The 22804-nt window shown below is 37.5% G+C and overlaps 1 protein-coding gene across 2 annotated transcripts; it reads left to right on the top strand.

Moving 5' to 3' along the window:
- The first annotated feature begins 1142 nt into the window (after positions 1 to 1142).
- On the top strand, positions 1143 to 22519 carry ptpn3 (protein tyrosine phosphatase non-receptor type 3). 2 transcript variants are annotated; one of them, XM_081388287.1, is made up of 28 exons: positions 1143 to 1388; positions 1515 to 1674; positions 1787 to 1973; positions 6006 to 6175; positions 7061 to 7168; positions 7297 to 7339; positions 8288 to 8366; positions 9565 to 9609; positions 10656 to 10708; positions 10924 to 11041; positions 11146 to 11233; positions 11344 to 11432; positions 11750 to 11813; positions 11989 to 12119; positions 12241 to 12366; positions 12781 to 12894; positions 13000 to 13090; positions 14334 to 14411; positions 14530 to 14586; positions 14670 to 14826; positions 14942 to 15105; positions 15207 to 15297; positions 16467 to 16531; positions 16682 to 16822; positions 17247 to 17375; positions 20462 to 20607; positions 20686 to 20821; positions 21600 to 22519. In XM_081388287.1, the coding sequence occupies exons 4-28, from the start codon at positions 6032 to 6034 to the stop codon at positions 21678 to 21680; spliced, it is 2538 nt and encodes an 845-aa protein (XP_081244413.1). In that variant the 5' UTR covers positions 1143 to 1388; positions 1515 to 1674; positions 1787 to 1973; positions 6006 to 6031; the 3' UTR covers positions 21681 to 22519. The 2 variants fall into 2 exon arrangements, with proteins under 2 accessions (XP_081244413.1, XP_081244414.1); XM_081388288.1 differs by lacking the exons at positions 1143 to 1388; positions 1515 to 1674; positions 1787 to 1973 and adding an exon at positions 2265 to 2747.
- Positions 22520 to 22804: the final 285 nt, after the last annotated feature.

The following is a 22804-nucleotide window of genomic DNA, read 5'->3' as shown; positions in this document are numbered from 1 at the left end:
TGCAACTTCACTTCATTGCCTGTAAGAGTCGCCAACGGACAAAAACAATGAGAAATGTACGTACGCCAGACATGAAATTGGCGTGGAGGAACGCACATTCTCGCGTTAATTTCACTGTTAGTACATACGACCGTGAGCGTGAAAGCTGGCGTACGCAAAGTTTTTGTGCGTACGCAAGATTGATACATGAGGCCCCTGGTGGCCATGTACCCACATTTCTCAGAACAATAAGATATCACATTGTAGCTGTTGTGCATCCCAATTTAACTAAATGCTGCCTGATCACAACAAGACAAATCACATGAGGTGCCTCATTTTAAGTGGGTTTAAACATGGAAACCAATTAAAACATATGTTGTCAAATGTCAAAAACTTGTGCTAGTCTAATACATTTGCACAAGACCCCCAATCGCATCATAGATTTTTAGTTTTTTTTTTTTATCTAAGCTGCTTGTGTTGTTGCAAGACCAGAAACATTGTGGCTAAATGTTAATCTTTAATTACTTAAAATCTCTTGGGCACAAGAGAAACTAATTGCAAAACAAAAAACAAAAAACATGGCTTTATAGTGCAAACAAGATGGTTCAATTTCCTTAAAATTTCTATATGTAGCCATAAGTTTCTACCGTATATGGTTTATCTTGTACATAACTCACTCATCATGAGTAAAAGCTCCATGAATTCCCATAAGTCATTTGGATACCACCATTATAACCCTGAGGTTTGACCTTAAACTGGTCTAGCTGGTCTCCCAGCATAACCAAGCTGGGTCCGGATTCACCAAATTCTTCTTCTGAAAGAAGTTAGGACATTCATAAGACTTTTGTAAAGACTTTTTTGTAAAAAATAGATATTTGTAAAGTCCATCTCAAAACAGAGTGGTCTGTTGCATGTTTGCGCTAATTTCTTTATCCGTTTTTGTACAGTTGTTACTGAATATCAAATTTAGCAAAAAGTCATGCCTTGCATAATAATGACATAGTCACTTCAGAGTACTCAAGCACATCCCTAGTGATGCAATATAGTCTATATCAGGGTTTCTCAAATCTGGCCCTGGATGGGCCCTGTCCTGCAGTGTTTAGCTCAGACCCTAATGAAAATCACATAGGCCTATACTTGTAACTCTGAAGACCTTGATTAGCTTGTTCAGGTGATTTGGGTCGGAGCTAAACAGGGCAGTGGCCCTCTAGGGCCAGATTTGAGGAACCCTGCTAAAAGGTTGTAGTGCTTATCTTTGGGGATTTAAGACAAGCTGGAGATTATCCCAACTTTAATAAGTTATTTACCATGATTTTAAGAAGAATCAGAATTTGATTTCTTCTAAGGTTTGTCTTAAGAACAATCTTAAGAAAAAAGATAACATCCGTAAGAAGTAACTGTTTTCTTAGGTAAGAAAGTAAGAAGAAAAGAGCAATTAATAAATTGTTTGTGAATGTTTAGCTGGGCGGTCGACTTATTTTTATCATCAGAAAGCATGAGAAGTTTTTTTTTTGTTTTGTTTTTTCTGGGCTCAGGTGTGCTTTATTGACTCGGGAGGCAGGCAGGCAGCGCCCTAACGTAGGCTAGTGCACACGCACCTGAGATTGCGCGCACCCGTGACATTCCTGAGAGTTCACGCACAACACGAATCACGCCTAGAAAGCAAGGCTCGTGTGAACTCGGAAGTCTCCATGTGTGGGTTGACAATCACATGTACATTAGGAAATTTGTGAAAGGTGTGTTTTAATCACACTATCAATGAGAAGGGAAACATAATAACAATACATTTGCTACATGTTTAAGATAGATATTGCGCTCGTGGTCAGCACAGTGACGACGTGATTGCCCTCCCGAAGGAACCCGGAGAAAAAATAACATATTCCGGAAGTTTACCGACACCTGCAACTATGACCGCCTTAACATGGAAACTTTTCTCTCTTCACGGGGACTAAGCACCACTAGCATCGCTGAGACATCGGAGACACCTCAAACAGGTAACTTTCTGACGCTTTTCTGTGCTATAGCACTGCTCTATTTGGACTCTTGTGGGCTGAAATAGGAAAATGCCAAATTACGATTTTTTTGGCTTTAAAAAAACAACAACAAATCTGTTCACTCTTGGATGGGTTTTAAAAACATCGCGATAAAGCCCCCATAATTGTTGTTTCGTTTAATCTGATATATGTAGGCTATTCTTTCGAGCCAACATGTTGGTGCAGGACTGTCTGTTCTCTCCTTCGGTTTCGTGACAGTTCGGTTCAGAAATGCCCGAGCCCTCGCAGATCAGTGTGAACTTGAGTCAGAAATGCGAGACGTCACACCCAGAAAAGCCCGTGTCTCATACAGAAACTTTCTCGTGTTGAAATGTCCAGTCTTGCTTTCGTGTTTCAAATACATATCATAACGGTATTTATGGTCGGAAAGGCCTTTGTTTTATTAAGTATTGTGTTAAGTAAATACACTTCGTTCCTCGTAAATATCGTCTATCAAATGAGCTCGAGCGTGTAGCGCTTTGCAATTGAGCTACTGCTAAACATTAACCTTTAATGATCGCCAGCCCAGACCGTTTCCAAACGTGTGAGTGAAAGTAAAACATATATTTTAGCCCTCTGAAGTGTGTTTGATATGTTAGAAAGGTTGGCAAAACCAGGTGAACGTCTATCTAAGCCTGTTTAGTGTTAGGTCACTGTAATTTCCCTAGTCTCAGAGATATAACTTCTGCAATTGCTGAAGAGATCCGTAGAGCGTACAGGACCAGAATCTGTAAGGTAAGGTCTGAATATAAAAGTGATTTTTATGTTCATTCATTTGAAGTAACTTCAGGCTGTTAACATGAATTGTCATAATAGTATCAAATAACATAGTATTTCCATAGGACATTGTAATATGTTTGTATCAAATTCTCTAGCTTCTCTCTCACCCACCATTTCCTTCTCAAATTAGGCTACAAAGTACTTTATTGATGTGAATGTTTTGCATACAGTATTGCCAAAGCATCAACACACACTCATGTTTACTTGTTTAATGCCAAACTTACACTTTAAAGGTGGCAAAGAAGCGCTTCTGAAGTGGCATATAATTGTCTTTACACAGACTGTTTCATTGATGCTCAGGGGTAGCATAAACACATTTACAACGGTACACACTGATGCTGGGCTGAGGTGGGTCAGAGCATAGTCTGGGTTTTATGCAGCATTATGTCTGTACACTTAAATTTGGCCAGGCACAGAGCAGCCTGAACTTGGCTATGTAAAATGCCTTAAATGGGGACAAACTTGTATTGTTTTTACATGCAGCTAATTATAAATACGATGGAAACTTGTTTCCACCACAGAATAAAAATAAAAAAAATGTAAAAGGTAATTGCATCTTTCTATCTCATAATTCAGACTTTTTCTCACTATTGCGAGATTACAACTGACTTTAAAACTCACAATTGCAAGTTTATATCTTGCAATTCTGATTGTATAACTCGCAATTGTAAGTTTATATCTCACAATTCTGAGAAAAAAGTCAGAGTTGGAAAAAAAATCGCAATTACCTTTTTTACTTTTTTATTCAGTGGCAGAAACAAGCTTCCATAAAATACTGAGCTAACCCAAAACTTTATTTACTTTATGTATTGTTTTTACAAATGAGGACATTGATGTATCATCAAAGTATTATGAAGTAGCATATGTATACACACATACAAAACAATAACATAAAAAATAATTGCAATATATCCAATACAATACACATTTAGCAAGACATTAATGAGCGTTAAAGGGTTAGTTCACCCAAAAATGTAATTATTAGTAATTACTCACCCTCATGTTGTTCCAACCCCGTAAGACCTTCGTTCATCTTCGGAACACACATTAAGATATTTTTGATTAAATCGGTGTGCTGTCTCACTCCTCCATAGGCTTCTAAGGCACTATAACTTGCTGGCCCAGAAAATGTATTAAAGACATTGTTAATATAGTCCAAGTGACTCCAGTGGCTCAATCCTAAGTTTATAAAGCGACGAGAATACTTTTTGTGTGCAAAAACAAACAAAAATAACGACTTTATTCCACTTTTCATTTCCTTCTGTCTGGGCCTAGAGTCTTTTCACGTAGTGTTTAAGCGTAGCGCGTCTGTGTTGCACGTCACCAAGTAGGCTCACTATTGGCCGATGCTGGTCACGTGTGTGATACGTGGTGACGTGCACAGACGCGCTACGCTTAAACACTACGTGAAAAGACTCGAGGCCCAGAGAGAAGGAAATGAAAAGTGGAATAAAGTCGTTATTTTTGTTTTTGCGCACAAAAAGTATTTTCGTCGCTTTATAAACTTAATTTGTGTTCCGAAGATGAACGAAGGTCTTACGGGGTTGGAACAACATGAGGGTGAGTAATTACTGACAGAATTTTCTTTTTTGGGTGAACTAACCCTTTAAGTAATTTCTACTAACAATAAATCAACTGGTGTGTTTGAAGATTAAAGCTGCTTTCAATATAAATTTGGCCTTGACAGATGCATGACTGTCCTCCCCGTAACATCTGCATTTGATCACTTTCTTACAATGTAGGACAATATAGGGAATGAGATTTTCAATGTAATTGACTCTTTTACTATTGTATTTGTGGACAGAGAAATTATTTCTCTGTCTCACTCTCACCCTCAGCAGTGAGGAACTTTCTTCTTCTTTCTCACCTCTTCAGGCAGTAAAATAGTCCACATTCCTGGACATTGCTGGGAGAAAACAAGAGTGTGAAAAACAATGCAAGAACATGTTTAGACCTAGAGAGTCTGACTCAGTGTGTGTGTGTGTGTGTGTGTGTGTGTGAGTGTGAGTGTGAGGAAGAGAAAAGGATGATTAAAGGGTTAGTTCACCCAAAAATTAAAATTCTGTCATTCATTAATCACCCTCATGTCATTCCAAACCCGTAAGACTTTCGTTCATCTTCAGAACACAAATGAAGATCTTTTTAATGAAATCTGAGCGATTTCTGTCCCTTCATTGACAGCTACACAACTACCACTTTGACGTTTCAAAAAGTTCATAAAGAGATCGTAAAACTAATCCATATGAATTGAGAGGTTTAGTCCAAATTTTCTGAATAGACACGGTCGTTTGAACAGACTGAATGTAGGATTTTTTTCACATATAGACACAAGCTCAACCGAACCTGCTTGAACAAACCTCTTGTGGAAGCTCAAACGTGCTGCGTAACACTCGAGAATGAACCTCATTGTTTCTACCACAACTGATGTGTGAGCTGATGAATGTTTATATGTGAACGAAAGCCTAAATTCAATCTGATCATCATATAAAGCGATCGCGTCTCTTCAGAAAATTTTAACCAAACCACTCAATTCATATGGATTAGTTTTACCATCTCTTTATGAACTTGTTGAAGCATCAAAGTTGTAGTTGCTTAGCTGTCAATGGAGGGACCAAAAGCTCTCAGATTTCATCAGAAAGATCTTCATTTGTGTTCCAAAGATTAACGAAAGACTGTTTTGGACAACATGAGGGTGAGTAATAATTGACAGAATTTTCATTTTTGGGTGAAGTGAGAGTTAATGAAACCCAAATGCTTAAAAAGGGTCAGTTTTAATTCTGAAAGTTGATGACATCAAATCATGCAGTTCCATTCTGATGTTATCAATGGCTAAGGTGCCTCTCACACTTTAGCATGACAGACCGACTGTTTCTAAAATCACTAAATCTGTGTTATATTTCTTTTCCTAAAGTGTGTGTTTTTTTGTTGTTGTTTTTTTACATTTTATTGCAGCATGTGTGTCATTTGCTGACAGGATGTATAATTACAGTTATTAGAGATTTGCTGAGGTCTCGTCATCGGACCAACATGTTTTTAAACATGTCCGTTGCACACGGTATGATAATATGCACTGTATATCTGTTTCTTAACACTGAAACGGTATGTACAGAAATTCTATCATGCGTCACATTATTTTATTACAGGGAGTCATCATCACCTTCACATTTGGAATAAGTTCTTGCATTTAACCTGTCTGACTCCTTGTTTTGGCAGGTGTGTATATGTGAGAGTGTTAGGAGATGACATCCCCATGGTGCATGCTTGGAAACAAGATCACTGCTCTTGGACGTGCTGATCTGTCCAAACATACACACATGCCACGCTCTGGCCTACTGTGTGTAGTGCTCTTCCCTGATGGCACAACGCAAAATTTTACTCTCAGTGTGAGTATAAGAGTGTATACCGATGTGTTGGGATCATTGGATGGGCGAATATGTCTGTCAAAGCCCGAGAGAGAGAGGGGTAATGTGCATGTGTGTATGAGCTTGCCTTTATTGGCAGTTAGAGGGTGGAGATGGATATTACACTGGTGCTTCTCTTCTCATGTTCCATATTGCACTGCTGCAACCTTGGCTTCATATTCTGAAGGACACCCACCCACACTTATGTGCACACATGCATGTTTTTCAGGTCATATAGGTCAGTCATATAGGAGTCAACAGGATATAGGATCTTAGACTGGATGTTAGAAATAAGGGCAGAGGGACTGAGGACTCTGCTTGACAACTGTGGAGTAATGAGTTAAAATTAAAAAGGATTTTTAGATGTTGATTCATGTTAATTGGTTTGTGATTAGGGCAGTTATATTTGAATGATATTTGGCCATTTTGAGATATTTTTGATATTGTCTGATAATAAAGTGACTTGCATCATAAAACATTTATATCTAAAAAATATGAAGCAGCACAAATGTTTTTAACATCGATAATAATAATAATAATAATAATAATAAGTGTTTCGTGAGCAGCAACTCAGCATATTAGAATGATTTCTGAAGGATCGTCTTTTAAAAAAAAAGTCTTATTGGGCCCAAACTTTTGCAGTAGTGTATGTATCAGAATTATTTGGGCCACCCTGCTTTCTAGATATTAATATCAGCATTAGGTATTGCAAAAAAACTATATTGGTTGACCACTACACACATACAGTAATTTGATATTTGTCATTGTAGCCTATGTTAAACCATGTAGAATATGATCACTTTATAAATATTGGTTTGGTAAACTGGTACAATTGGTAATGGGACAGCATGTGTTATTGCTTCACAGAAACATGATGCTGGTCATCTGCTGTTCAACTTGGTTTGTGAACACCTAAACATAGTGGAGAAACAATACTTTAGCCTGCAGATCAGTGAGGACACATCCAGCTCTCCGGTAAGTGAATGTGTGATTGTTTGCAAGTGAGCAAGAAGTGTTTCTTGCTGTGACCCAGAAATAGAGAAATGTAATGCCCTGTCTTAAGAAACATTTTAGTGATAGCTGATTATATGTTTATATTTCAGAGGTGGCTGGACCCCAACAAACCCTTTAAGAAACAGCTGAAAGGTGAGAGAAACTAGACACAGATACAGTTGGCAACCTGGAGTCAATGGATTTGTTTAAGTGACAATTGTGTTGGACAATCAGAATATTTAATTTTGCATGCACATTTCCCCTATTTTTAGATTTACATTCCTTTTTGCCATCATTTAATGTTGATTTAAAGTTAATAATAAAAAAAAATTTAGCCATTCTTAAAATGACTGTTTTTCATATAATATAATGCTGGGACGCCTAAATTCACTTGTAGCATTTAAGATGATTTAGCTTTCTTTTTCACTTATTTTGACCAAATAATATAGTATGTAATATTGGTAAGATATCAGCCATAATATAAAAGTTTTTATCAGCTTCACTCTCGACCATATTTTTATATTTTGTGGATTTTACCATTTAATCCACATTCTTTTAAACTCTTGCAAAGAAATGCAGTTATGATACAGACAAAGGGTTGGTGGATATGTAGAATTCTGTGGAAAGTTCTGAGGGAGCAGATTTCTTGCAGGCTTAGATATCAGTCACAGACATAACCATAATAAAAGTGCACATGTTTGATAAGTGTGTAACATGAGTTAAATCATATGAGCACAAAGAATTTTGTTTCCTCTAAAAGAGCATCAGGAGACACCTGTTTGTTTTCCTCATGAGAATTGGAGGTGGCTGATTTAATTAATCAACTTGCTTGAGTCATCAGACGTGACGTGCATGCATTAAGACAGAGACTGTGTTTGCTGCTCACGCTTCAGTGCCCACCTGCTTTTTACACTCCAAATGATTTAATGGATTTGCTTAGATTTCTGGGGAATTGCCTAAACATTTTTAGAAGTAGTATGACACTGAGCTTGCATTGAACTTTGATCAGTGAATATCTGTTGTCTGCACTTTTTTTTTTTTTTGGGTCCTTTTCCTCCTACCATGTCCTCTGCTTTTACTCTTCCACTGTTATTCCCTCAGGTTCTGCTCCATACTTTTTAATATTTAGAGTGAGGTTCTTCATCTCTGATCCAAACTCCCTCCAGCATGAGCAGACCAGGTACATCTCCCTGCTTATGTGCAAATGAGACAGAAATGTATATATACACTCACCTAAAGGATTATTAGGAACACCTGTTCAATTTCTCATTAATGCAATTATCTAATCAACCAATCAAATGGCAGTTGCTTCAATGCATTTAGGGGTGTGGTCCTGGTCAAGACAATCTCCTGAACTCCAAACTGAATGTCAGAATGGGAAAGAAAGGTGATTTAAGCAATTTTGAGCATGGCATGGTAGTTGGTGCCAGACGGGCCGGTCTGAGTATTTCACAATCTGCTCAGTTACTGGGATTTTCACGCACAACCATTTCTAGGGTTTACAAAGAATGGTGTGAAAACGTTACAACCAAGGTATGCAGCAAAGCATTTGTGAAGCCACAACACACACAACCTTGAGGCGGATGGGCTACAACAGCAGAAGACCCCACCAGGTACCACTCATCTCCACTACAAATAGGAAAAAGAGGCTACAATTTGCACGAACTCACCAAAATTGGACAGTTGAAGACTGGAAAAATGTTGCCTGGTCTGATGAGTCTCGATTTCTGTTGAGACATTCAGATGGTAGAGTCAGAATTTGGCGTAAACAGAATGAGAACATGGATCCATCATGCCTTGTTACCACTGTGCAGGCTGCTGGTGGTGGTGTAATGGTGTGGGGATGTTTTCTTGGCACACTTTAGCCCCCTTAGTGCCAATTGGGCATCGTTTAAATGCCACGGCCTACCTGAGCATTGTTTCTGACCATGTCCATCCCTTTATGACCACCATGTACCCATCCTCTGATGGCTACTTCCAGCAGGATAATGCACCATGTCACAAAGCTCGAATCATTTCAAATTGGTTTCTTGAACATGACAATGAGTTCACTGTACTAAAATGGCCCCCACAGTCACCAGATCTCAACCCAATAGAGCATCTTTGGGATGTGGTGGAACGGGAGCTTCGTGCCCTGGATGTGCATCCCACAAATCTCCATCAACTGCAAGATGCTATCCTATCAATATGGGCCAACATTTCTAAAGAATGCTTTCAGCACCTTGTTGAATCAATGCCACGTAGAATTAAGGCAGTTCTGAAGGTGAAAGGGGGTCAAACACAGTATTAGTATGGTGTTCCTAATAATCCTTTAGGTGAGTGTATATTACTTATGTGTATAGAATGAGAGGTTGTCTGACCCTTATTTTGTTTTCCAGGCATTTTTATTTCTTGCAGATTAAGAAGGACATTTGTGAGGGCAGGTAAATGTTGATTTGCTTTTGCATCTATACTGTATAGTTTTAGATTCAAATTCTCTAATGCTTATCAAAGCATTAGATGTTATTACAACTTAAAATAACTGCTTTCTATTTTAGTACATTTTAAAATTTAATCGATTCCTGTGATGGCAAAGCTGAATTTTCAGCATCATTACTTTAGTCTTCAGTGTCACATGATTTTTTAGAAATCATTCTAATATGCTGATTTGGTGCTCAAAAACATTTTTTCTTATTAACAATGTTAAAAATACCTTAGTTTTTTTCAGGATTCTTTGATGAATAGAAAACATAATTTATTTTAAATGGTAATATTTTGTAATATTATAAATGGCTTACTGTTATTTGCTAAAAAAGTACTAATTTCTTTTAAAATTGTAGTGTATTGTAGTTCTTGTACTTTCATACTACTGTAAATTACTCACTTTGTGCCATTCATTATTACTGAATGAGTTATTGAAATGAGAAAGTAATATCAAATTCTAATTGCAGATGAGTTTATAAAGGTTTTCATGTTCTGGCTGATAAATGGCATAAATGGCAGATGTTATAAATGTATATGATATGCTACAACTGAATTTAGGTATCATAACAGTTTACATTATAAAAGATGGATAACTATTCATTTATTTCGAAATCTGCTTTGGAAAAAGTATTTTGTTTAAATTATAAGAATACCAAATATTTTTTTCAGAGGAATTATATATCTAATATTTATTTTTTTATTTTTTTAATGAATTGAATGATCAAATGAATTGAATGATCAAAAATACCAGCAACCCACATCATTATAATAGATGCAGGATGCTGGTTGCATCATCCTTGAAAAACAGGTGATTCTGGTTACAGAGTAAAACTCACACAGTATTGTGTATAAATAAGAATTATAATACACATCTATGGACATTTAAATACCAAATATTGACTGACAATATAAATATATAATGTTGACAAATACTAATAAAAAAATCACTAATGCCACAACAATATATTTTGTATCCCAAAATATCATGGTGTTTTTTTTATTGCAGATTAAAGTGTCCTTTAAGCTCAGCTGTGGTACTGGCTTCTTACTCTGTTCAGTGTAAGTTGAGAAAATGACACCACCTGACTTTGTGATTGGCAGCTCTGCCATAGAAACATCATTGATATTGTATAGTGTCTTCAACAGGAAAAAGCTGGGTTTAATGGCACTGTCAAAAATGAAGATTACTGAGCAAAGCACATATAATATATAATATAATATATCATATAAACTGTTTCAAACATAGCATTTTAATACTCCTGTCTGATTGACAGCTGAGCTTGGAGACTATGTTTCTGAAACTCCTGCCGGATACCTCAGTCCGACTCATTTTCTCCCTGACCAAGACCAGGAGTTCCTTCTGAAAGTGGAGTCGCTGCATCCACAGCACAAGTATGTCAACACACACACACACACACACATACACACACACACACACACACACACACACACACACACACACACACACAGTTAATAAATGTCTAAATGTGTTTCAGAGGTCTGTCTCAGAGTGAAGCTGAGCTGTGCTATTTGAATACAGCGAGAACATTAGACCTGTATGGAGTGGAGCTACATCACACTCAGGTACAATTTTGGGTTAAAAATCCTGCGTTTTTCATACTTCCAAAATGGCAAGAAATAATGGGCAGTGTTGATAAGCTATTGAATAAAATTTCTTAAATCCCTGTCTATAGGATGTTAGCAACCCTGCCCTTTGGGTGGGGATTACATCAGGGGGCGTGGCCTTGTTTTGTCACTTAATTTGCTCCAGTTTTTTCCCATGGTGAGTCTTGACCAATCAGATCCTTTCTCGAATGTTTTAATTACTTATATGCTTGATTTATGTTCTTTATAGAAGCCCTTTTGAAGCATCTTAAATGGATGTTTATAGCTATTATAAATTGTTTGACAGAGCTACAGCTCTGTTTGAATCTGTACTGTGATTATCATTACAATGGATGAGGCTCAAACACTGCAGAAAAAGTAGAATTACTGTTATTTGTGTAATTAAGAGTCTTGGAAACTGTACCCCGTATTTTGATTCTGGTGTACTTTGTTTTTAATGAGGAGCATGCTTTTTGAACGACTGCCTTTTTTCAGGATTAACATCATCAAAATTTCATTCAAAAGAAAAAGGTTCTTTGTCCACCTACGCCGGAAACATGTAAGATATCCATGCTTAATCATTCTCATACTTTGAAACAAAAGCAAAATACAGGAATTACCATATTAAAGCCAGATACTTAATGCCTCAAAGATGTTTAATACTTCAAAACCAACATCTTAGTTGTGTTTTATTTTGTGCTTTTCCTCATTTTATGTGTTTATATTTTATACAGGGTGAGCTAGGCAACCACGTGGTCTCTCTCTTAATGCCAACTTCACGTGCCTGTAAGAACGTGTGGAAATCCTGTGTGGACCACCATACGTTCTACAATAGGAAACCCTCTCACTCGACTTCAAAACTTAGGTAAGTCACGACGGAGCCATTCTAAATAATGACAGTGTTCTTTATTGCTGGAGTTAATTAGAGTTCATTGCTGCCTCCACCAAATGAGAGTGTGAGTTTAATGGCATTTATTTTGTTCAAGCTCTATCCCACTGTACCGAAAACTGATTGGTGAGAAAATGTTGAACCCTGCAGTGAGGTCCAGCTCAATGGAACACCTAGAGACCAAGAGTCTACCCTCACGGTCACCACCCAACACGCCTAACTGGTAACAATGCTCAGATACACTAAAATATATTTTATCTTTATAGCAATTAATAAAAGCTATTTAAGGTATTTTTTAGTCAGTAAGATAAAAAAAATTTTAATGCTTTAAAAAAATGTTTTTATACCTTTATTCAGCAAGATGCATTACATTAAACAGAAGAGACAGTAAAGACATTTATAATGTTCCAAAAGATCTATTTCAAATTAATACTGTGCCTATGAACTTTCTATTTCTATATATATATATATATATATATATATATATATATATATATATATATATATATATATATATATATATGTATATATATCTGTATCAGACGCTGCATATGTTGTAGTTTGCAATATTAAGTTCTAGGTCTCATAAGGTTAATACGAGGTTTAGTGTCTTTATTGAATATATATTTTATTCTAGGCGGAGTCCTCGTTTGCGCCATGACTTCCGTAAGCCACGTCCATCATCTGTGGACAACCTGACCAATGAAATTACCTATGTGACTGAGAGTGAAGACGTGTTCTATACTTACAGGCAAATTTACTCTACATATGCAAATGCACACAGTCTTGCAACCATACATATGTATTCAATTGTACTTATGCTCATAGTAAATTAATAAAACCGATTACACTGAAGGAAAACTCAGGAGGAGGGGAGGACGAGTGGGAGTTGGTCTCATAGTGATGACGTCATCACCGAAGAAGATGAGTTGCACGTTTGGGATAAGGTGAGTGTTATTGTACATAATAACCAATGATGCAAGATCAAGGGAAATGTGGTTCACAACAGGGTCTAACTTCAAAGCATATCTTTCCAAAGGATCATTGCATTAAAATGAGTGGTTGAAATGAAGAAGGTCCCTGTGGCACATATGACTGTGGAGTGTGGATTGTTGTGATTGATGGATAGGGCAGTTAAAAACTATTTAAGGTCTGCAGATTATGAGAAATGCAGAAAAGTGCTGTAATTTATTCCAGTAGACATTTCTTCAGGACAAGGCAGCAAAATGTGACCATTTTAAGTCATATTGAGGATTTTGCATGTGTATATTGCAAAAATGAATGCATTTGTAATTTTGAGAGAGAATTTTTGGTCCTAAAAATTGGCTTAATTTTTTACATGTAAACTGAACAATATCAGACATGTTCTTGACAGGTGTCATGAGATTCAACCTGGAACAGATTTATCTAAATAAATCTAATATAAATCTATAATAATCTGTGATGTGGTCAGGAGCACCGCTTGATTGGATTTCAGACTAGCAATCAAAACGTTGCTGAATGCAACAAAAAAGGCTCAGGACCTAAACCACAGCACCCACACTACACTGATACTACAGTCATGTTGATGAGTCACTGAAAGTCTTATGAATTTTTGTGAATGAAAGTCTGAGAAGACAATGAATTTTTTTTTTCCCGACTAGGGAAACAAGTTGTAGGATTTCAGAAACTTAAAAAATCAGTTATGACACAAAATGAAATGTTTACAATTCTGTGCTGTTTCTATGACACACTGTTTGTTCTTCTTTTGAAGCAAAAAATGCTCTTGGATCATTCTCAAATCATGCTGGAGAATATGATCATCAACTTGTAAGATCAAGCAGCTCAACTACTGCTGCTTGTCATTATAGAAAATTGAGGACAGACAAAATACTAAGACATTCTGTTAATTTCTTTTCACTCAAAATGACATGCCGATATTATAATTTTGTATTAAATAGAAGCTTTTTCAATAGTTGTCTCAGACTTTTGGACAACTTTGTCAGGCTATCAGTTTGTGTGCAAAACTGCTTAGAATGAGGTGGTCTACCAACAAAAGAAGAAGAGTATTGTGAGGTCACGTTTAAAACCCTTGATTGTTGTTTGTATTATTTGCTGTTAGAATGTTGTGAACAATGTCTGAATATATGCTAGTATTTCATTATTTTGTAGCTAGCATTTTCGGAACCTTTTCCTGTCTTATGTGTACAGAGTGTGACCGCTGATGGAGATCTGCTGCTAATGAGAATCGGTCCAGACCAAGATGGGAAGTTTGGCTTCAATGTCAAAGTGAGTTGGTAGTGGTACATGATATAGTTTGCATATTTATCATCGTTGCTCAAATTGTTTTACAATAGAGTTTTGTCTGGGAGATCATGCATCAGAATATTGTTTGGCTAATATTTAGGGAGGCGTGGATCAGAAGATGCCTCTGGTCATCTCTCATGTTAACCCCGCATCTCCGGTAAGCCTTAAAAATCCCGGCTGCTTGTGAATATGAATGGGTTATTGGTTTTTACATTTGTACAAATATTGGCTATGTTGCAGGCTGGTCGCTGTGTGCCTCCACTGATGGAGGGAGATCAGGTGTTGTTGATAAATGGGCGGGACATTTCAGAACACACACATCAGCAGGTGGTCATGTTCATCAAAGCGAGCCGAGAGTCGCACAGCAAGGAACTTGCATTGCTGGTGCGCCGCAAAGGTGTGCACGTGTGTCTTTATATCTGGGCAGAACAAATGCGTTTTGAGGGGGATTCATTGTTTTAACTTTTATCTTTGACGTCCAATCAGAAACGGCAAACAGCGTTTGTTTACAGGTATCTCTTTGCGAGCCGAACCCACCCTACAGTTAGGTGAGGGTCTCACTCTTCCGGGTGAAATATCCCCACTGTCCACCAAGCCGTCTGGAGAGACACTAGAGGAGTCCATGACTCGTCTGGAGAAGGGGTTGGTCACTGGCACGCTGCTTCTGCACTTTGAGGTTGGGGCATGGAAACATTTTACAGCATGTCTCAAGTTGGCGTGTGTGTGCATTGCTGATAATTGTCATCCGTGCATGTATGTGTGTTTTGCTACTCTCAGAAGTTGTACAGGAAGAAAGAGGGAATGTTAATGTCTTGTGCAAAGCAGTCTGAGAATATGGACAAGAATCGGTACAAAGATGTATTACCATGTAAGTTGTATTGCTTTTTTTGCCAAACAAGAACATTTACCACATGCTAAAATTAATAATAGCGGTCTGTAACTCCTACTATGTTCACAATATAGCTAAGTAATGAGTGTTATTTCTTCTACAAAATGAGTACTTTTATGGCTGAGTTAACAATATTGATTTCTAGATTATAATCGATCTTCATTTTGATGAACCAATATCGATTCTTAAATCACAAGATCGATCTTGCTGAAAATTAAATGTCATTTTGATGCTCTTTAATTTGGCATGGCAGATCTCTGTAGCAGCCATAATTTTAGCCATTGTTTATATTTCAACAAAAAACTGGAGTAGAAACTAAAATATAAAGAAAGTTTATTTAAAAACTGTTTTATGTGCAATTTAAATGTTTGTGCTAATTTTAGAAAAAAATCTCGATTTTAAAAAACTATTTTTTTTTTTATTATTTCATCTAAAAATAAATAGTGAATTAATTGTTTATGTAAACCTGTATGGTTTACAGCATTGGTTGAGAGTTTTTCCTTAAGAAAAAATTATCCAAATGTATCTATATTGAAACGAAAATTGATTTGTGAAATCTGTTTCAATACCCATCCCTAGTTATTTTAAATGCATTAAAACTTCAAGCTAAGTAAGTCATGCAACCTGACTTACAAACGCAATGTAAGTCACTTTAGATAAAAGCAAGTGCATAAATGTAGTGTAAGCTAGGTGAACATATGCTTTGTGCCATAACTGTTACACTATGTTGTATTTTAGCATGGCTTGAACACGGTATTGAACAGCATCCAGGACTGTAACTTTCCATTTATAATTGATAATTAACAAGTTTTTTGGGGGTTTGAACGTTAAAAAGAACAATCTAAAGTTAACATTTGAAAGTTCAAAAAGAGCTTTCAAAAGAACATTTGAAAATTCAAAGAATTTTCAGCAAAGTTGTATTTTACAACAAGAGAGTGGTTACTGGATGACCATGATGAGATTGAACAAAGCTACCACACTGGATTAGATTAGGGCTAAGGTCAAACATATCATTTTATTCATTTGTGTATAAGCTTTCGATTTTCGAATGAGGCATAATGCTCTTTAAAACTAGTCGGAGGAGGTGTTTTCACATAATCCGCAAAGCCCTCTTCCTCATTCTCTGCTCATTCATTCTTTTCTTTCAGATGACATCACCAGGGTGGTGCTGCAGGAGGAGGGGGATGATTACATCAATGCCAGTCATGTGAAAGTATGGATCACTATCGGTCTACCTCATTTTATTTCTATTTAATATTTAATTTTTCAATGTTTTTTTTAATTTACTTGTGAATAGAAAAGTTCTGGCTCTCGATGACATATTGAAGACTTGGTTGTGTGTGTGTGTGTGTGTGTGTATCAGACTGAGCCAGCAGGTTGTATTTTGAGGTACATAGCAGCTCAGGGTCCACTGCCGCACACCTGTACACACTTCTGGAGGAGTGTGTGGGAGCAGGACGTCAGTGTCATCATCATGCTAACCACACTGACTGAGAGAGGACGGGTACTTCAACGCATTTGCACACACGTGTTCTCATACACATGAAACGAAAATGGTTAATACTACACACAATGTGAGTTACAATGTAGTGCAATATTAATAAACATTAACATTTCTCACACACACACACTCACTTTTACGACAAAAAGACACTTTCATAACAGGCGCACACACACATAACACCTAATCAGACGATACCCATCACACACCTCCAGTTCCCCAAGGACAGCTTATTGTGAGTTCCGTATTCTTCGGCTCGGCTTGACTGTTGCTTGGTAACCAAGCACTCTGCATTCTTTTCCAAAGGGATGATTTAATAAACTCTGTGTGTGAGGGAGGGAGAGAGGGAGCACAATTGTATGTTTTTTTTTGTTTTTTTTTATTTTATGCTGTGTTGTGCTCAATAATCTCTCTTCCATTTCCACAGACCAAGTGCCACCAATACTGGCCGCATCCCCCTGAAGCAAGGGATTATGAGTATCTTCAGGTGTGCTGTCACTCAGAGGAGTGTAACCTGGCATACGTTACTCGAGAAATAACACTCACAAATACTCAGGTAACAATAACATCGTACATAGTTTTAAACGGACACCACCCCTGTGAGGAGCAGTAAGAAAAATCATATAGCATACAATGCTCACTGACCACTTGCATTCAAAATGAGAGTTTGTTGCTTATTTTAGGCCATCTATATGCCAGTGTCCTTTTAAAAGTTGAGAAAAAGCAGTTTTAGCATATGTACGCTTTTAAACTTAATCTTTATCCTTCAGAAAACAACATCCTACACTAATTATATTTATCCAATCAAATGCTCTGTAAATTGAGAATGTCCCTCCCCCTAATACCACCTGCCACAACTAGCAGGTAGTAAATCATAGACTGAATTCAAAGTAACACACTTCTACAACTACTTATACTCGCATACTATTATTCTTATACTATATCTTTATAAGGGAAACATTGTATGAGCTAGCCACAAATCATGGCAAAATTCTGAATATTACTAGCTTGCTGCTTTTAATATTCTTATAGAATATATGGCAGAAATAGTAAGAGTAGCATGCTTGAACAATAGACAAAAACCATGACAATATTCCAAATAACACACTAGCATGCTCTTTTTCTTATACTATATCTTTATAAGAGAAAAAATAATAGTGTACTAGTATGTTAGTCATAAAACATGGATGAGTTCAGAATAACATATTAGCATACCAATACTATTCTTATTATATATATGACAGAAGTAGGAGTATATGAGTAAGAATATATACATTTATACATGTATATGAGTAAATAGTGAAAGGATATACCATTCTATCCTGTATATGTCAGAAATAGTAAGGCTAGAATGTTTGGGATGTTTGAATTTGGAATAGTATACTATAATACTCTTACTGTTTCTGCCGTATCTTTATCTTTATAGAAAGAAATGGCAAAAGTAGTATGACATTCATTCACAGTTCAAAGTGGTGATATGCCCCTTCCAAAATTCCTGCTTCAACAGAGAAAACCTCACTTGTCAAGGAATTTCATGGTATTACACCGTTATTACACATATTACACAGTTGTTTTGTGCAATGGGGCAGTCATAGCCTAATGGTTTGAGAGTCAGACTTCAGGTTCGATTCTCAATACTGCAAAATAACTGAGGTTTTGAACCCCCCTTTTGCTCCCCTGGCGCCACAGCAAAAACATGTCTGCCCACTGCTCCAGCTGTGTTTGTCCATGGTTTGCTGTGTGTGTGTGTGTGTGTGTGTGTGTGTGTGTTTTCAAGACTAAATGCTCCTAATGTGTGCACACTAACTTGGATGTGTTAAAGGTATAGCGGAGGATTTTCTTTTTCCGGGTGGGTAGTGTAAACTATTGGTCCACCTAAGTGTCAATCATTCTGGTGATATGTTTACGTAAGGCCGTCGTACGTGCTCGTCCCTTAGTTTTCGCTTTCTGCGCATGCGCACTTTCAGGTGTTTATGTGTGGTGAGCTAGAGCTCAGCCATTCATTGAAGCTCGCCGTTTCACCGGGTCCTTTGAAAATGTCTGAGGGTCGCAAGAGAAAAAGTTTGTACGAACTGTATGAGAAGAAGAGAAAGGCCTCAGAAGAGAGAAACAAGATCAGAGTGTTTTTGGGAGATTGTTTCACACGATGGCGTGCGCTGAAAACACAGGTTGGGCTTCCCACTGATGCCTCAGTCGCGAAGTTTCTACTTGACAGGTAAAGTTTGGCATGCTATTTGGAGAAAAAGTGCAAATCTTCTTTTGGAAAGTAATCTTGTATGAGCGATGCCGACAGCAACTTGTAAACAGAGCGTGCACGAGGAGAACCTCGCACACGTTTAATAGGCGTTCCCTATCGGGAGCAAGTAGAGTGTTGCGCATGTGCATTTTTTCAAAAAGTGGAGAGGGCGGTTCTTATCTAAAATTCGGAAAGATCCTCCGCTATACCTTTAAATGCAGAGGACAAAATTCTGTTTTTAATCCTAGTCTTATTTTTGGCAAAATTCTGTCAGTCCTATCACGCTAAAGTTTGTTTAATGTTTCATTTAAAACAGATATTTGACTTTAAGCTTCTTTATGTGAAAACTTGATGTGTGAGAGAGAGTGTCAACATGTGAGAGCGTTTAATTGCGATGGCAAGCAGGTCACGTACCGCTCTGTTCCAGAGCATGGGACCGTGCGCGTACATGTACATTCACATACATGCTCACACTTTCACAAACAATCTATCATTGCTGGAGAACGGAGACCCATCTGTTGTCTCTGTTGGTGGGAGTTAATCTCAGCACGGACAGCAGACGGAGGTTACATCACACATTTTTCGTCCATATAGGGTATGTGTGTGTTTCTGAGATGAAAAAAATAAAGAAAAGGAGAGAGGAAAGAGATGATTGGGGGGTACAGGAAAAATGCCAGTGAGTGATTGTTCGTACCACACGGATTGCAAACCAATTATTCCTTTCTGCCCGATTTGTCACCACAACTGAATTATTTTTTTCCACTTTGGCCTTCAGACTGTGACTCATATTCAAGAACTTAAAGATCACTTATTCTCTTTCACCCACTTGTAAGATCATGATAGAGCTGAAAGGGAAATTAAAATGTCAGTGTATTTAGGTAACTCTGAGCAGAAATGGTGTTTTAAAGATTGACAGGATACTGGGGCCTCATTTATAAAATGTATCATCAATCTGATTTGACCCTAAATTCAATGGATTTCATCCTACATCAAAAGTGAGGAACAAAATGGGATTTATAAAGGCAGAATGATGTGAAAATCATCGTACATGCCAACAGAAAAGCATGTGTACGAAGTTTTTGCACTTATGACAGTATTTATTTTCATAAGCGTATTTTAATCGCTTATGAAAATGTAAAGTAAATAGGCAATCACCATTTGCATTAATATTATTTTATGGTAATTCACTAAACTTTCTTAATTAGATTGATTTATATTTATTGCAAAAAGCCTTAATGCTCTCATTCTAGGAATATTTCATATAAATATCCTTCTGCAAAAGGCAAAACACAGGCATGTTTAGACTTGTCTGCTTTTTTGCAAACTCGTTCAAGCATTCTCTTGCACTCAGCCTCGCCCTCTCTCTCTCTCTCTCTCTCTCTCTCTCTATCTCTCTCTTTTAACAGTCGGGACAGCAGCGCTCGATCACTCATTTGCAGTATGTTGCCTGGCCAGATCATGGGGTACCAGAAGATTCCTCAGACTTCCTGGATTTTGTCCAGTCAATGAGAAGTATGAGAGGGGAGTCGGTGCCTCTTATGGTCCACTGCAGGTGAGGGGACTTCCAGCACACAGACACACAGATGTTATCATCAGGTGCTCATCTTACCAAGAGAATGTTTTTCTGCAGTGCTGGAATCGGGCGGACGGGAGTTTTGATCACCATGGAGACCGCCATGACACTGATGGAGAAGGAAAAGCCAGTGTATCCCCTAGAGATCATTACATTCATGAGAGAACAGAGGGCCATGCTGGTTCAGACATCGGTACAAACGCACACGCAGACATTCCAAAAAGTTAAAGTTGAAATGTCACTCATTTCACACCAACAAACAGTTTTTCAAAAGTTTCAAATGTTCTCTCTGTTAACAAACTGATAGTTTCACCTCAAACTCATATAATTGGTTAAGCCAATGTCAGTCTGTCCAGTCCAGTTGGTCCGTTCAAACAAACAGATCACAATTCTTTCTGATGCCATGTAATGCATGAATTATTAATTCACAAAGAATTATATATTGTCATATATATTATAAATGAATTTATATTGTCAATAATTAAGAATTGCAATGGCTGTATCTGAATATCCATACTTCCCTACCATATGATAGGTGAATTTTTGTGGAGGAGATGTGAAAGGAGATGAGTTGTGCATGCCAGTGAAGCGACACAATTGACACTCTAAGACTAAGTCACATGACAATGACAAGATGACAGATGTAGTACGTTCGGATTACTTTCACTCAAAATACGTTCATACTATGTACAACATACTTTAACAGTCGCAAAGTTCTTATTCTTATACTAAGAAGTGCCTACTTAGAGACTACATGATATTTGGATGCAGCCAATGACATATAAAGAGAAAGGTCATTGAAAACTATGGGAAATAGTGATCACTCATGGTGGTTTAGTGGTAACATCATACCCTGAATGGCTAAAAGGACTTTTGGATCCGTCTACTGGATCAGAAGTTTGAATATCTTGAACTGATTTTATTGGATGTGCTGTCATTACTTATGCTGTGTGTGCATGTTTGTTTTCCAGTGCCAGTTCACCTTTGTGTGTGAGGCCATTCTGAGGGTGTACAGAGAGAGATTCAAACAGAGCTCAACACCTAATAGTTGATGAGAAGAGAGGGACAGTAGAGGAAAACAGAAGTGAAGGAAGTCTGTCAATAAAGACGGATGAAAACGGGGCAGGGAGTAGAGGGTGTGTCTGGATAAAGATGGATGGACAATCTCTTCTCTTGCTGTGGCTCTCCTGACAGCTGTGCGGATCAAGGAAGAACATAAAGCACTTTGACATGTATAAGCTTATAGGACCCCGCAGTACACATGCTCTCTCTTTCTCTACACACCAATTGCTCTATTTGGGTGAATCTCACGAAATCTGTCAAGAAATGTTCAGGTCACATTTGACCCCAAACCAGAGGAATTTTTTTTTTTGCAGAAATTGTGTAAAATAAATACATCTACTTTAAGAACTCTTCGTTTTCTCTTTATTTGTAGAGCAATTAAGCAAGGTCCCCCCCACCCTCTTCTAATTTCTACATTAATTCATCTGATATTGTATTTTTTCTAACTAGTACAGTGTTTTTTGCGAGTATTTAATTAAAATCAATCCATTTTAATTAGACGTTGTACAAAAAAATGCTACCATGATGAATGAATACTTTAAAATGTATATACATTTTTTTTTTATGTTACAGTAATACGAATGAGACTTTGTATTTTATGAGAAATGGGGGAGCTTAATTGCCCTGAAAATAAGAAATTGTGTATACCACAATATGAAAATAATTCAAGCTGGAAGGGCCATTTAATTTCTGTTTTCCTGTTGATTTTGGTGGTAAAATGTAACCTGGACACTACTTTGTGAGATCGACTAGTACATCAACAAATCCACTACTAGAATGATTAAATTCGCCTCTGTTAATAAATAAATAAAATGTCTCATTCTCATCACGTTGTGCTTCTTCTCTTATTCATGATGGCTTGTGGGGAGCTCGAATGAGCGTGCGTGAAATGCTGACGATTGGCGCATAATGTTTCCTGATAGCAGAAGGCTGCTTGATTTGTAGTTGCTGGGGAATTCAGTGACGGTGGCTCGCGTGAAGGTAACCTCACCCTGATCACTGGGTTGGCTTACCAGCAGGTAGCGCTGCCTCGCGCACACCGAACCGAAGAGGAAAAAAAGTTTGAGTGTTGCCCTGAGATTTAACGCTTGCGCAGAACAGGTTGCCTGGCCAG

This window comes from Scardinius erythrophthalmus, assembly GCF_964197995.2.
Source record: "Scardinius erythrophthalmus genome assembly, chromosome: 16".
Taxonomy (NCBI): Eukaryota; Metazoa; Chordata; class Actinopteri; order Cypriniformes; family Leuciscidae; genus Scardinius; species Scardinius erythrophthalmus.
The sequence above is the reverse complement of the archived record's forward strand: the minus strand, read 5'-3'. Positions and strand labels throughout refer to the sequence as shown.